This window comes from Stegastes partitus, unplaced genomic scaffold (assembly GCF_000690725.1).
Source record: "Stegastes partitus isolate 25-593 unplaced genomic scaffold, Stegastes_partitus-1.0.2 Scaffold29, whole genome shotgun sequence".
In the NCBI taxonomy this organism is placed as follows: Eukaryota; Metazoa; Chordata; class Actinopteri; family Pomacentridae; genus Stegastes; species Stegastes partitus.
In genome coordinates, this window is record NW_007577760.1 from 1,618 (window position 1) to 14,188 (window position 12,571).

Consider the following 12,571-nt stretch of genomic DNA (forward strand, 5'->3'; position numbering starts at 1 on the left):
GTTACACCTGTGATCAAAACTTTTCCACATTTTACTTATATAATAATATATGAATGCATAGAAAAAAAATGTGACAAGTATCAAATCAAATCAAATCAGATTTTATTTATATAGCACTTTTCATGTACTACAACAACACAAAGTGCTTTCCAGCATTTAAAAACAACATAGTATTTAAAAACATTACACAATTTAAAAACATTGCAACAAAGTATGACATTACAAAGTATGAAATGTTCAGGCCTGAACTGTTTTTTTTTTTTTTTTTAAATTTGGTGAATTGAGGTGGAATGACCCATATATTTCTCAGGAGAACGTTATGAATGTGTTACTTTCAGAAGTCTGTGACATTTTTATCTTCTTTGGTCAGTTTTTCCCAAGAATGAAGTGTTATTATGATTAGGCAAAAGTATTAGTCAGAGAAAAGTAGCCAGACTGGCCTGCAGAAATAAGAGTATTAGGAACTGGGAATGCTCAGTACTACTCGGGGCAGAGCCAACAAGTTACCCAGGGTAGCCACAGGTAACATAGAGAGAAATCTGGCCCCTTTTCTGGCCACCGTACACAACCAACAGTGGTTACAACCAGTAATTCCTATTTTTCTGGCAGAATTTTTACCAGAAACATTTCTCTGTAACTGCTGTTCCCATACAGATGCATTATTAGTGCACTCCCTGTCCCTCTATTCCACCACATACAACTTTGCTTATCTAATATTACAGTCTGCAGGGTTAAATGAATTAATTGGGTGCTCTCAGAGGCTCAAGCTTTTTACTCAAGCGCATGCTATGGTAAGACACCGTAACTGTGGCCAAAATAAGGAGCTGCATCTTTCTGCATCTTTCTATGGCTGCATTCAAAGACTGAGTGCCGTGACAAAGATCTTCCCAAGGCTCCTTCAAACGTGACACATCCAGTAAATATGAATCCTTTGTGGCCTAACCTATCCAAAGATTCATTATGAGCCGGTGTAGATTTCTGAGAATATGACGGTGTCTGCAAGTGGAACTTTGGCAATCAGCGATTACCCTTTCAAATATAAGTCATCACCATTTTCTCTAGGATGTGATAAACCAAAAAAAGCCTGAATTTCCTTTCCTTTAAAAAGATTGTGTCTCGATTTTTGTCATGACTGTCAACTTTAGCTGCTTGGCGACAGGAATAGTACACCAAAACCTTTGTGTTTTTCAAAAGTGTGGCCTTTGTAGGCTGAGTCCTTTGGGAGATGCAGTGCCTGAATTGGGACACAGCTCATGACATACTGTGTGTGTGTATGTGTGTATATATATATATATATATATTTAAATTTTCTTTATATTTTTTAGAGAAAGCGAATAAAAAAATTAAAAATCTGATCAAATTGATCTGATCAAATAGCAAAAAGAAAAATGCATATCAAACAAGAGCTCAGGTCTTAAGAGTTTAAAGCTATTTAAAGGTAAATAATAATAATAATAATAACAATACTTGTATTTGCTATATTGTGGGGCACAGAACAGAACAGACATAAGGATATTTGCTCAGTTTTTTGGCATGTTATGACTTTTTTTTTGTTTTTTCTCTTGACATTGGGGTATTTCTGACGGTCCGTGAACGCAGCCTTTAAGAAAGTTGACTCCTTCCGCGTTTACCTGAAGCTCTCAGGACTTTCCTAATGGGCGTCTGCCATTGACACCAATTTGTTTGTGCTGTTGTCGTGCTTGTAGAAAGAAAGAGAGGGAAAGAGAAAGAGAAATGAGCAGAAGAAACTAAAAAAACAAAAACTTTCCCGGAATTTAAAGTTTAGTTTTTGTTGAAGCTGAGTCCTCGCAGGTCGCTATGGGTTGTTGTGGCAGCACAGAGGTAAGTTAGCTAACAACAAAATGGCTAAATCTGACGGCTACTTTCTCTAAAGTGTGACAAACCAGAGAGGATGTTTACATGTCGTGTGCAGCGTTAGCGTCACAGCAGTTAACAGCTCTTTGTTTTACGGCAACAACGCAGTCGTCAGTTTGCTGTTTTTGGAGCCGCAGTGAAGCTACTTGAGAGAGTCTTCAACCGAAAACAGAGTCAAAGATAACCGCTGCTCTCTGTTATTTATGCCTTGGCAGGGCAAACGTGACTGGAAACCGCTGGAGGAGCGTAGCTGCACGGATATCCCATGGCTCATCGTATTTATACTGTTCTGCATCGGGATGGTAAGTCTTCAGTTGAATCAGAGCATGAATTGAGCAGAGCTGAAGCTCATGCAGACTAATGCATCACCCCTGCATTCAGTCCGACCTTTATGAAAGTTGTTAAGTGACTTTTTTGCGCAGACACAATACAGTTCAACAGTACAACAATAACATTTATTAGTAGGATTTACTGCAAGACTGTTGTTGGACTATATTCAGTTTAACTTGAGTGTATTTTTGCATGTCTGTTTATTGCATTCCTGCATGTTATTCTGGCCAGATGATGTTTTGCAGATCATTGAAGTGGTCCATTAATGAAAACAGTTACTAAACTTTGCATAGCAGCCCTGCAATAAATCCAGGTTTGGTTGCAACTCTTAGATGATTGATTGATTAAGTGTTGTGGTCATTTTTCAAGCCTGTGGTTTGTGGTGTTGTTCAACAGTGTTGCATTATACTGAGACATGTTTTTAACATTCAGTCAGCCCATAAAGACATAAATGTGACGGACGTCAGTGTACCACAATATGTTACAACAGCACCCACAACAACAACAACTGTAAAGTTATTCATGTAGCTCGTGAAGGTGGGGTTTATCGTAGCCAGGCATTAGTTTTAGCTACTGTGGGTGCATCAAACAAACTGGACCAGAAGGTATAAACATATCAGTTCTTAAATGTGACAAATTAAAAATCATGTTATGATTTTACATTTTGTCAGCAATAGCAATATTTAAGCTGCGTGCATGTTGTCATCTGCCTTATAATATACTAAATGTTTTTGTGTTATGTCATGCTGTCAATACTTAATATCATCTTCTCTGACCTGTGTCATCTGCAGGCATGTATTTGTGGCTATCCCATCGCCACAGGAGGTGCCTCCAGGCTTATCTCAGGATATGATAGTTACGGCAACACCTGTGGTAAAAATAACACCAAGATCGACGGGGTACCCCTCAGTGGCCGGGACATGACTGAAAACAAGTTAGTCGTATTCATTGCAAATGCCTTAACATGTAGCATAGGAGTTTATTTACATCGTGTTCAGTTTTTCCAGCTACGCTGACCCTTGGTTGCACTGCAGTCTGCTGCCTAAACTTGTCATATTCCTGGATGAATAGCATAGCTTATTAGCATATCTCCTTTTCTATAATTCACATGAAGAAAGTCTAAGTTAATGGGATGTTTTTATTGTTTGTTTTTGAAGTCTTTGATGATATTCCTCCTTCTGGGCTTTTCGTCAGCATGCAGCCTGCAGGCCCAGTTTTGCTGAAACAATGGGTCATGCTTTATTGATGGGCTGATTGCCCATGGAGGCTTTGAATAAAAGGCGTTTCTGCTACAAAGAAGGATTTGTCTGATGGGCTAGCAAATGTCACCAACTTTCATTTTCTGCCCAAACAGAACAGTCCCAGCTGGCATAGCAATAACCAAACACACTGATACTTTCATCAAAGTGAAGGTGTTTCTTTCTTTGAAGCAAAGTGTGGCAGTACCTAATACTAAAAAGTTACATTTTTCCTCTAGGTTCGTTTTCTTTCTAGACCCATGCAACCTTGACTTCATTAACAGAAAGATCAAGTCCATCGCCCTGTGTGTCTTCAAATGTCCATCTGCTGAACTGACGACATACAACGATTTAAAGCAGTTTGCTCTAAATAATGGTGAGAAAAACCCAAGGAGAACTGTTTTAGAGGAAATTCAAAGTGTTTTAATTACGTTTTTAATCTTAACTTTGGTTTCTGTGTTTTAGGCTCTCATCTTTGCTCCTATGATATTCCTACGACAAAATACACACACAGTTCAGAAAGACACACTAAGTGTCCAAAACTTCCTGTTAAACCAAGGTAATTAATTCTATCCTTTTAATTTATAAAATGTAAACATTCCTTAGTTGTCCCTAGTTTTAAACGGCATCATTGTTGGGGGGCACATCCACTAAGGGCTTGTTGAGGATTAAGTGAAGCTGATGTGAGTAAGTGATGTTTATGGGGTAAAGTAATGTCTTTTTTAGCATTTTCATCATTTAATTAGTTTACAATAATTTTACAGTCAATTAGGTCATTCAGGTCAATTACAAAACAAAATCTTACAGATACAGTTCATAGTTTTCTGCTTCAGCAGCTGTTGATTATAAATAAATTAATCTGTGTTCTTCATCTTTCTAACATTTGCAGTAAGGCTGTGCCACTGTTTCGCCGCTGTATTCCTGTGGATATCAGCTGCTATACTGAGTTTGCCCAGGCATTCATCTCATTTGTCAGTGACAATGATGTGTTGCGGCGAGTCCTCGCGGGGGTGATGGCCAGCAAGGAGATCATCATGGGCCTCTGTCTGCTGGCTTTAGGTATAACACATGGTTACATTAAGCTTTCATTATAGCTTAGGCTGTTTTAGGTGATTATCCAAAGGAAACCTGCTGGTGTATTTGTGTGATTTCAACAGCCCCACTGCACAACTGTAATTGCTCATGAGGATTCTGTAGGAAGGAAATTGTCGGAAGGGAAGCTATTTTTGTCATTTAAAAAAAACAGGAAATGTCTAAGCGGTTACAGCCTTTATATCCAGTGAAGTTTCACCCACAGGCGTTAATTTAAGGTCTGCTCCAACTCCTCCCACTGGTATCGCAAAAGAGACAAAACTTATCCCATGTCAGCTTTAGACATCTTTCATCTCAATTATTTGATCCGCCTGCTTTGAGTGTTGGGATTGTACAGGCTATGTGATTCATAGCTGGATAGTCTTTTCTTTATGGGATTTCGTGCTTTTGCCATCCACACTTTCATCTAGTGCTGGTTAAGCAGAGACTTAAACAAGTGTTTCAATGTCTTTCAGAGTGCTTTTAGTTCTATTTTATGTTGCGGATACTGTAAGCTGAGTTCTATCTATCCATAAAGAAAAATAAAATGTTATGAACAACTTCATTGAATTTTTCCCACCTAAGTAGTGTTTGGTTTAACCTTGTGGTACTCTGTGTTTTTTCTCTGATGCAGTTCTCTCCTTGATCATGATGGTTGTTATTCGTTACATCTCCAGAGTGCTGGTGTGGATTCTAACAGTTCTAGTAGTCATCGGCTCTATAGGTAACTTGTTTTATAAGGGCAGTCTTAATTACATCATACCGACACAAGACAACAGTATGTTGTGTTTTTGCAATTAATTTACATTCATTGTTTTTCTGCTGACCCAGTGCACATGGATGTGATCTGTTGCAGGTGGGACAGGTGTCCTGTGGTGGCTCTACGTGGACCACAGGAATGCCCTGAACAGTAACACTGTGTCAGTATTTGGAAAAGAAGTGGCTTCAGACAATGTTAAGGCCCTGCTTGTGTGTTCAATTGGTGCTACAATTTTCACGGTATGTCTTTATGTTCTAGTGCTGCATGTGCTTGTGGTTTTGTACATGGAAAGAGTTTATGTTTTATATTTTTGGGGGGTTTCACACACTAGAACCTTTACCACTGTTTTACAAATGCAGTAATTCAAGAACATAAAAGAAAAAAACCTGTAGGATTTTTGACACAGGTGGGAAGCTGGGGATTGTTTTTGTGTTTGTGTGACACAAAATATTTGACGTTAACAATCAAACTGAGCCACTTCATAGAATGACTGTAAAATAATAATAAAAACGTATTGCGTAATCTTGCAGGTAATACTGCTGCTGGTGATGTTCTTCATGAGGAAGCGTGTGGCTCTCACCATCTCTCTGTTCCATGTGGCGGGGAAAGTCTTCATCCATCTTCCCCTGCTGGCCCTGCAGCCTTTCTGGACCTTCCTCTGCCTCATGCTCTTCTGGGTCTACTGGATCGCTGTGCTGCTCTTCCTTGGGACTACAGGTGAGGAGGAAGTATTATGGAGAGATCCAGGAATTGCTAGTTTGTTTATGTGGGTATTTATCCGTATTCACAATGCTTTTGTCAGATGTGTCTGTGGTACCATTCCAAAATGAGTCGAATATTAAGTTGGCTCCTTTGACATTTTGCCGTGGTTTTGTGGCGTGACTAAACTCCCACGTTTGGATTCTTGTCCCAGTCTCGTGATGCAAAGAATGGAGTCAAAGAACCACTTCTCTCTTCATCTCCCACTTCTCTTTTCTACAGCTGATTTTTAAGTAGTATTTAAAACAAAAGACGTGCACAAGAGAAGCCGTACGTCACATTTTCTTGATTTATGTTCACTGTTTTTGGGGATGTTTGGCTAAAAATCAAGATGGTCTCTTTAGAATGCCTTTCTATTAAAAACAACACACCACAACGTGAGTGTTGGTTAGATTGGTTGAATTGCATTATTTCAATTTCATGTCATTATACTTGGGAAATATTTCTGTTGCTCTGAAAAAAATGATATGTTACACAACACAGGTGCAGTTTTTGAGATTGTTTTCAGATATGATGTGCAAAAACAATAAGAAAGTGCGGAGTGGTGTACCTTGGCCTGAGTTTATTTGTCTAGCACATTTTGAAAATTCAAAGTTCTTTACTGAAACATAAAAACATCAAGACAAAGTGTTAAGAACCATAAAGCCATGTAAAAATGACATTTGAGCACAATTAAAGAGGTTAAATAGAGAATAAAAAGTAAGGTAAAACACAAAGTAAAAGTTTCAGTGCAGTTTAGGATATTTAAAAGCCTGAGATTTGGTTCAGTGGAAGGCAAATGCAAACAGAAAAGTCTTGAGCCTTGATTTAAAAAAAACTGAGAGCTGCCACAGACCTGTTGTTTTCTGGGACTTTGTATCAGATGTGTGGTACGTAAAAAAAATGAAAAGCTCCCTCTCTGTACTGTGTTTTTACTTTGAGGACAGAAAGTAGAGAGAGAAAAAGAGAGGTCATGATGGTTCTTAATGTAGCATTGCTCTATAAACCAACAGCAGCATTTTAAAATCAGTTCATTTGCAGACAGTTTGAACGGACAGATTGTACCTCAGATGCAAAGGTTTGATTTTCTTCTTGTAAAATGCTGAAACAACAAAAAACATACAATCTAAATTCATGTTCGTATTTCCTCACAGGGACGCCGATAAAAAACAATTCTACAAATGTGGTTGAATATCAAATGCAAGGGCCTCCTCAGTACTTGGTGTGGTATCACGCGGTGGGCCTCATCTGGATCAGTGAGTTCATTCTTGCCTTCCAGCAGATGACCATTGCTGGAGCTGTGGTCACCTACTATTTCACAAGGTATAAATAAATACACTTGTGTTTTATCACATAATGTTACATTTACTGTCGTGGCTATTTATTTTTCCGTTGTTTTATGCCAATTACGTCTTCAGGAATAAATCCCAGTTGCCAGCAACACCCATCCTGTCTTCCATGGCACGCACCATCCGCTACCACCTGGGTACTTTGGCCAAAGGCTCCTTCATCATCACGCTTGTTAAGATCCCTCGTCTCATCCTGACTTACATCCACAGCCAGCTCAAAGGAAAGGTGAGCAATAAAATTATTGATGAAAGCGGCCATTTTTGGCTTTTTTTGTGTGTATTTATGAAAGTTATTGAGGTTGTTTAACTTTTGTTAAATTTCTTTGTTTTTTCAATAGGAAAATGCCTGTGCTCGATGCATGCTGAAAGCCTGCGTCTGCTGTCTGTGGTGTCTTGAGAAGTGTTTGGCATACTTGAATCAAGTAAGTAATCTCCTGCTGGTAACATGTCCTCAGTGAATACAAGATCCCATGTCCCATGCCACAGTTCATAGTTTCTGCTTCAGTAGCTGTTGATTATAAATAAATTAATCTTTGTTTTTCATCTTTCTAACATTTGCAGTAAGGCTGCGCCACTGTTTCGCCACTGTATTCCTGTGGATATCAGCTGCTATACTGAGTTTGCCCAGGCATTTAATCTCATGTGTTCACACTGTACATTTCCATGTCGAATTATTTCAGAATGCTTATACTGCAACAGCCATCAACAGCACCAGTTTCTGCACCTCGGCTCGTGACGCTTTTATTATTTTGGTGGAGAACGCGCTCCGAGTGGCTGCCATTAACACTGTGGGCGACTTTGTCCTCTTCTTGGGAAAGGTATTGAAACACTTGTTAAGTATTTAATGTAAGATAATCAGCCAAAGTGACCTGAAAGACCAACTTTTTTACATTAACAATGTTAATATTTCTGTTTGTAGCAAGGTCGTCATGTCAACTTGAAAGTTGGTGATACTGTATGTCAACATTTTATTCACAACCTGCTTGTGCTGCCCCCAAGTGGTTGAGAAAAATGTTATTGTTGACTTTTTTTTTTCTTTCTTTTTTTTTTTAATGTGGCCTCCCACAGGGATTTCAGGTTCTCTAACCAGCCTTTACGTCTACCCCCTCAGATTCTTGTAGTCTCCTGTACAGCATTTGCTGGTATTCTGGCTCTGAACTACCAGAGAGACTACACTGTGTGGGTGCTGCCTCTCCTCATCGCCTGTCTGTTTGCCTTCCTGGTGGCCCACTGCTTCCTCTCTGTGTTTGAGAATGTGGTCGACGTTCTCTTCCTCTGCTTTGCTATTGACACGAAGCATAATGACGGCAGCCCTGGACGAGAGTACTACATGGACAAGGCCTTAATGGTGAGAGGAGATAATCCTTTATATAGGGGCGATTGTTCCTTTTTGACATTATTAGAGCTCTTGTTTTTATTTTTGTGACTGAGTGGTTTGACTGTTGCCCATTTACTATCATAAATGAATTTAAAAAATAACCATATTTCTAATCTAGGGCACAGCAGAAAGACACATAAGTCCCAATTTTTTCTTTGTCAAAATGCTTTTGTTCTCTTCACGTTTTTACAAGAAGCATATTTAAGTAAATTGAGAGTTAAATATCTTTTCTCTAACTCTGCTTTCCTTCCCAGGAATTTGTCGAGAACAGTAAGAAAATGGGATTTCACAAGCCAAAGGATGGAGATAGCCGGGAGATGAAGCCCATGGTGAGTTGAACAGTGTTTGAAGTCCTACCAGTGTGGTGTAAACTGTGTCTTTGCAGCTGGCAAGCAAATACAGACTCATGAAAATGATGCAAAAATACACTGTAACCAAATTCATCTCACTTGACTCATTTAGAACAAGTAAATAACCTAACCCTTACTGTAGGTTGTGTTGTGTTTTAATACATCCTGCATTTTGTGGTTGCGAATGACAAACTGAGTAATTCTTTTTTATTATTCTTATTGCAGACACGTGGAGGGACTTTAGCTTGACCAAGTATCACAAGGACTGCCAAAACCACTAAAACTCCTCCAGATCTTAACTCAGAGTTTACTAGCATTACACTCCAGGGACATCAATAAAAATAACAGTGCACTTTGTATAGAGCTTTACCAAGCAAGCAAAGCAAAAAGGCGCTTTGGTCTTACTGTATATTTTCGAGAAAAAGATTTAGAGTTTGATACTAATAGATGTAATGTGGTAAAAGCTCATTTTTGTTTGTATTTTGTGATTAATTAGCTGGATTTGCTAGGGTTTTTTTTCTTTATATACCCAAGTTTTCTTTTTATTACATTTTAAATAATATGAGCGATTTAACATGGTTTAACATGTTTGGTTTCTTTTTTTTTTTTTTTACAGAAGTAGTGTTAGCTGCCGTTCACTGAACCCTTCAGTGAACATTTTGAAACATACAGCTAACTAAATTTTGTCGAAAGTCTGGTCAAGTTGTTTATGACATATTAAATTTTATACCTGAATAAAACACTGACTTTTATTGTTTGATACATTTTATAAATGTGGACAAAAAAAAATCTGTCAAACAAAATCATATTACATACAGTGTGCTGCCACAGTCTATTGTAAGTTGTGTCTTTGGATTTCAGCCAGAGGCATCAAATAAGTTAAGACGTACAGTCGTCCTCAAATGTATTCATATCCTCCCAATATATAAAAGGCAAAATAACTAAATAACTAGAAACTGAAAAAAGTAATAATAAATCAAAATTTGCTAAATTATAATTTAGTGAAAGAAGACGTTGCTGTTGAATTGTGGTTGAAAAGAGTTAGAATTTAAAAAGACAAACAAAAACAAAACGGATAATACTGTTCTGGACAAATTAGAGCACTTTGCTGATGAGCAGTGGGCCAAAATCCAAATACCTGTCAACAGGTGCAGAAGTCTGTTTTAGAGTTACAGAAAACACTTGATTGCAGTGATTGGCTCAAAGGGTTGTTCAACAAAGTATTAGTTTACAGGTTCTATCATGCTTGTTTTTTTTTGTTTTGTTGGTTTTAAAAAAAAATAATTCTGTTGAACCACAATTCAAAAGCAATGTCATGATTTTCATTAAAAAATTATTTATTATTACTTTTGTCAATTTCAACTTATTTCAGTGACAGCTGTTTTTTTCCTTCTTTAATGGTAGAGTATGAATAAATTTGAGGACGACTGTATTTAGTGTTGAACTTGTCATCAAGATGGTTAATTATGACACGTTTCAGTGGTCCTGAAAGTGCTTTACAGTCTTTCACATTCACCCTTTCACACACTAATTGTAGTAGAGCTGCCATGCAAAGTGGCATGGAGAAAGGCCTGGCATTTAAGGATCAAACCACCAACTTTGCATGTAATCAGCCTACTGCCTGAGCCACGGCCACACATTTAGGAAAAGATAACTTGATATGTTTGTGAATTGGTGTCATCAATACTGACATCCTCCCTCTAGGAAGGTGCTGACATGGGAAAGGATACAGTAGATAATGTTGCACTCATAGCAGCTGTCGTAGTACGTTCAACTTCTGTGTAATGGAATACTTATTAAGTATTCTGACATATTCTAGGAACAAGTGTTGAGGATATCGCTGCCGCGTTCAAGTCTCAGTCTACTGGTACCAGATTTGTAGGTACAGTATTACTTGTGATGTGCAAGACAAAAGAAAACAAATCAGAAGCTTAAATTTGATGTAAAGTAAAGCAACAGCTAGTGTAAGAATGTTCCATAATCAAATATTATGCCAAGGATAACACGTTGAAGTTAGTAGTGTTAAACATAATGAGGGATTCTTTAATGTCACAACTGACAGTTAAATGTAAACAGTAAATGTAAAATATTAATCTTAGAGTTTTTCCTCTGCTTTTTGTTTTCCTCATCAGAGACGAACTGGTTGGACAGAGAAGCTTGATTCTAAATATTCAGCTGTGGGGTCTGACTTTAACCACCTGAGGGCAGCAGATCCTACAAAATATGTTATACAATTTCCAGTCCTTAAGGAGATGTTGCTTTATAAGCTCACATCATGACTAACAAGTTTAGGGTTAGTTTATTTTAGATGCTGACATTCTGATTCCTCAACTGTCCATGTTTCATCACTTAAGTTTGGTTTGATTTAGAGCAGATGAAACCGAAATGAAATAGCAAATTTTCATTGATAAATTTGGTTTTGTTACAACCAGTCTAAATATGTTTCGTTATAACTCTTCTGTATTTTTGCAGGTATACCTAAAACACATTTTAAATGTGTCTTAAATGTATGTTGTCATTAAGACAAGTATTGTTTGTACACAGTAAACATGAAAATATATTCTAAAATATTTAATCTATAGAAAATAATTTTCTCTCCATATATTTAGATTTTATTGACAAATTAATGTAACACTTTGTAGCATCGTAGTGTCTGTGATCACCATGGAGACAGACTGTCCTGCCATGAATCTGCTTTCCTGAGAGTGTCTCCTCAGCGTATCGACGTATAGATTACTGCCTCAAACCCTCCAATCCTGCGTTGAACATCCAAGAATCAAACCACTAAGCAGTTAGAAGTTATTGATGGGAAAGCTCTCTCTGCGCACTGCTGTCCACCTCCATAAAACACCGGAGGAAAACAGCTCGATGGCTGCTGGTGAGTCACACTCAAGTGATTTCTGTAATACTTACAGCTCACTAACCATTCCTGGAATCCCCTCGTCACTGGACGGACAAAGATGAGAACAGATTTGACAGCCTGAATATGTTTGTGTGTGTAATTTGATTGTTTTTGAATAATTCTGATAACAATGTGAGTCATAGTAAACAAAGCAGGATGACTTTAGGCTGGAGTTTATTGACCCAAATCCATCACTTTTCTCTTCCAGTGAGAGCCACCCACTGAAGCACACTTTACAAATACGACCATAGAAATTAGATTTTTTTTTTTTTTTAATTCTAGTATAGTAGAATCAATGGACTATTTTTAAAATCTGTGATTATTTATTAGCGTCATTTGTACATGCAGTTAAATGTACATTCCATCTATGTTAAAGCTCTTTTTAATATATTTCAAACCTCTTTCTCAACATACTCTTAAATATATGCACATTTTATTGATTTATTTAGAAAAAGCTCACCTCTAAAGTTCCCTGAATTGGCCGAGTGGCAAATAATTAATTGATTCTTTACTGAAAATCTGTCAGGCTCTCATTCAAATGGTAAATAGTTAACAACCATTAAACCTGCTCTGTCCTCCT

At 37.7% G+C, this 12,571-nt stretch overlaps 1 protein-coding gene across 3 annotated transcripts; it reads left to right on the plus strand.

The window, feature by feature from the left end:
* Positions 1-1,599: 1,599 nt before the first annotated feature.
* Positions 1,600-9,840, plus strand: slc44a1a (solute carrier family 44 member 1a). Of its 3 annotated transcripts, XM_008298448.1 has the most exons (16): positions 1,600-1,842; positions 2,091-2,177; positions 2,997-3,139; positions 3,683-3,819; positions 3,909-4,002; positions 4,333-4,502; positions 5,149-5,238; positions 5,371-5,513; positions 5,805-5,991; positions 7,167-7,335; positions 7,431-7,587; positions 7,700-7,783; positions 8,042-8,179; positions 8,473-8,709; positions 8,994-9,068; positions 9,315-9,840. In XM_008298448.1, the coding sequence occupies exons 1-16, from the start codon at positions 1,819-1,821 to the stop codon at positions 9,336-9,338; spliced, it is 1,959 nt and encodes a 652-aa protein (XP_008296670.1). In that variant the 5' UTR covers positions 1,600-1,818; the 3' UTR covers positions 9,339-9,840. The 3 variants fall into 3 exon arrangements, with proteins under 3 accessions (XP_008296670.1, XP_008296685.1, XP_008296678.1); XM_008298463.1 differs by lacking the exon at positions 9,315-9,840 and having other exon boundaries at positions 8,994-9,077; XM_008298456.1 differs by lacking the exon at positions 1,600-1,842 and having other exon boundaries at positions 1,978-2,177.
* Positions 9,841-12,571: the final 2,731 nt, after the last annotated feature.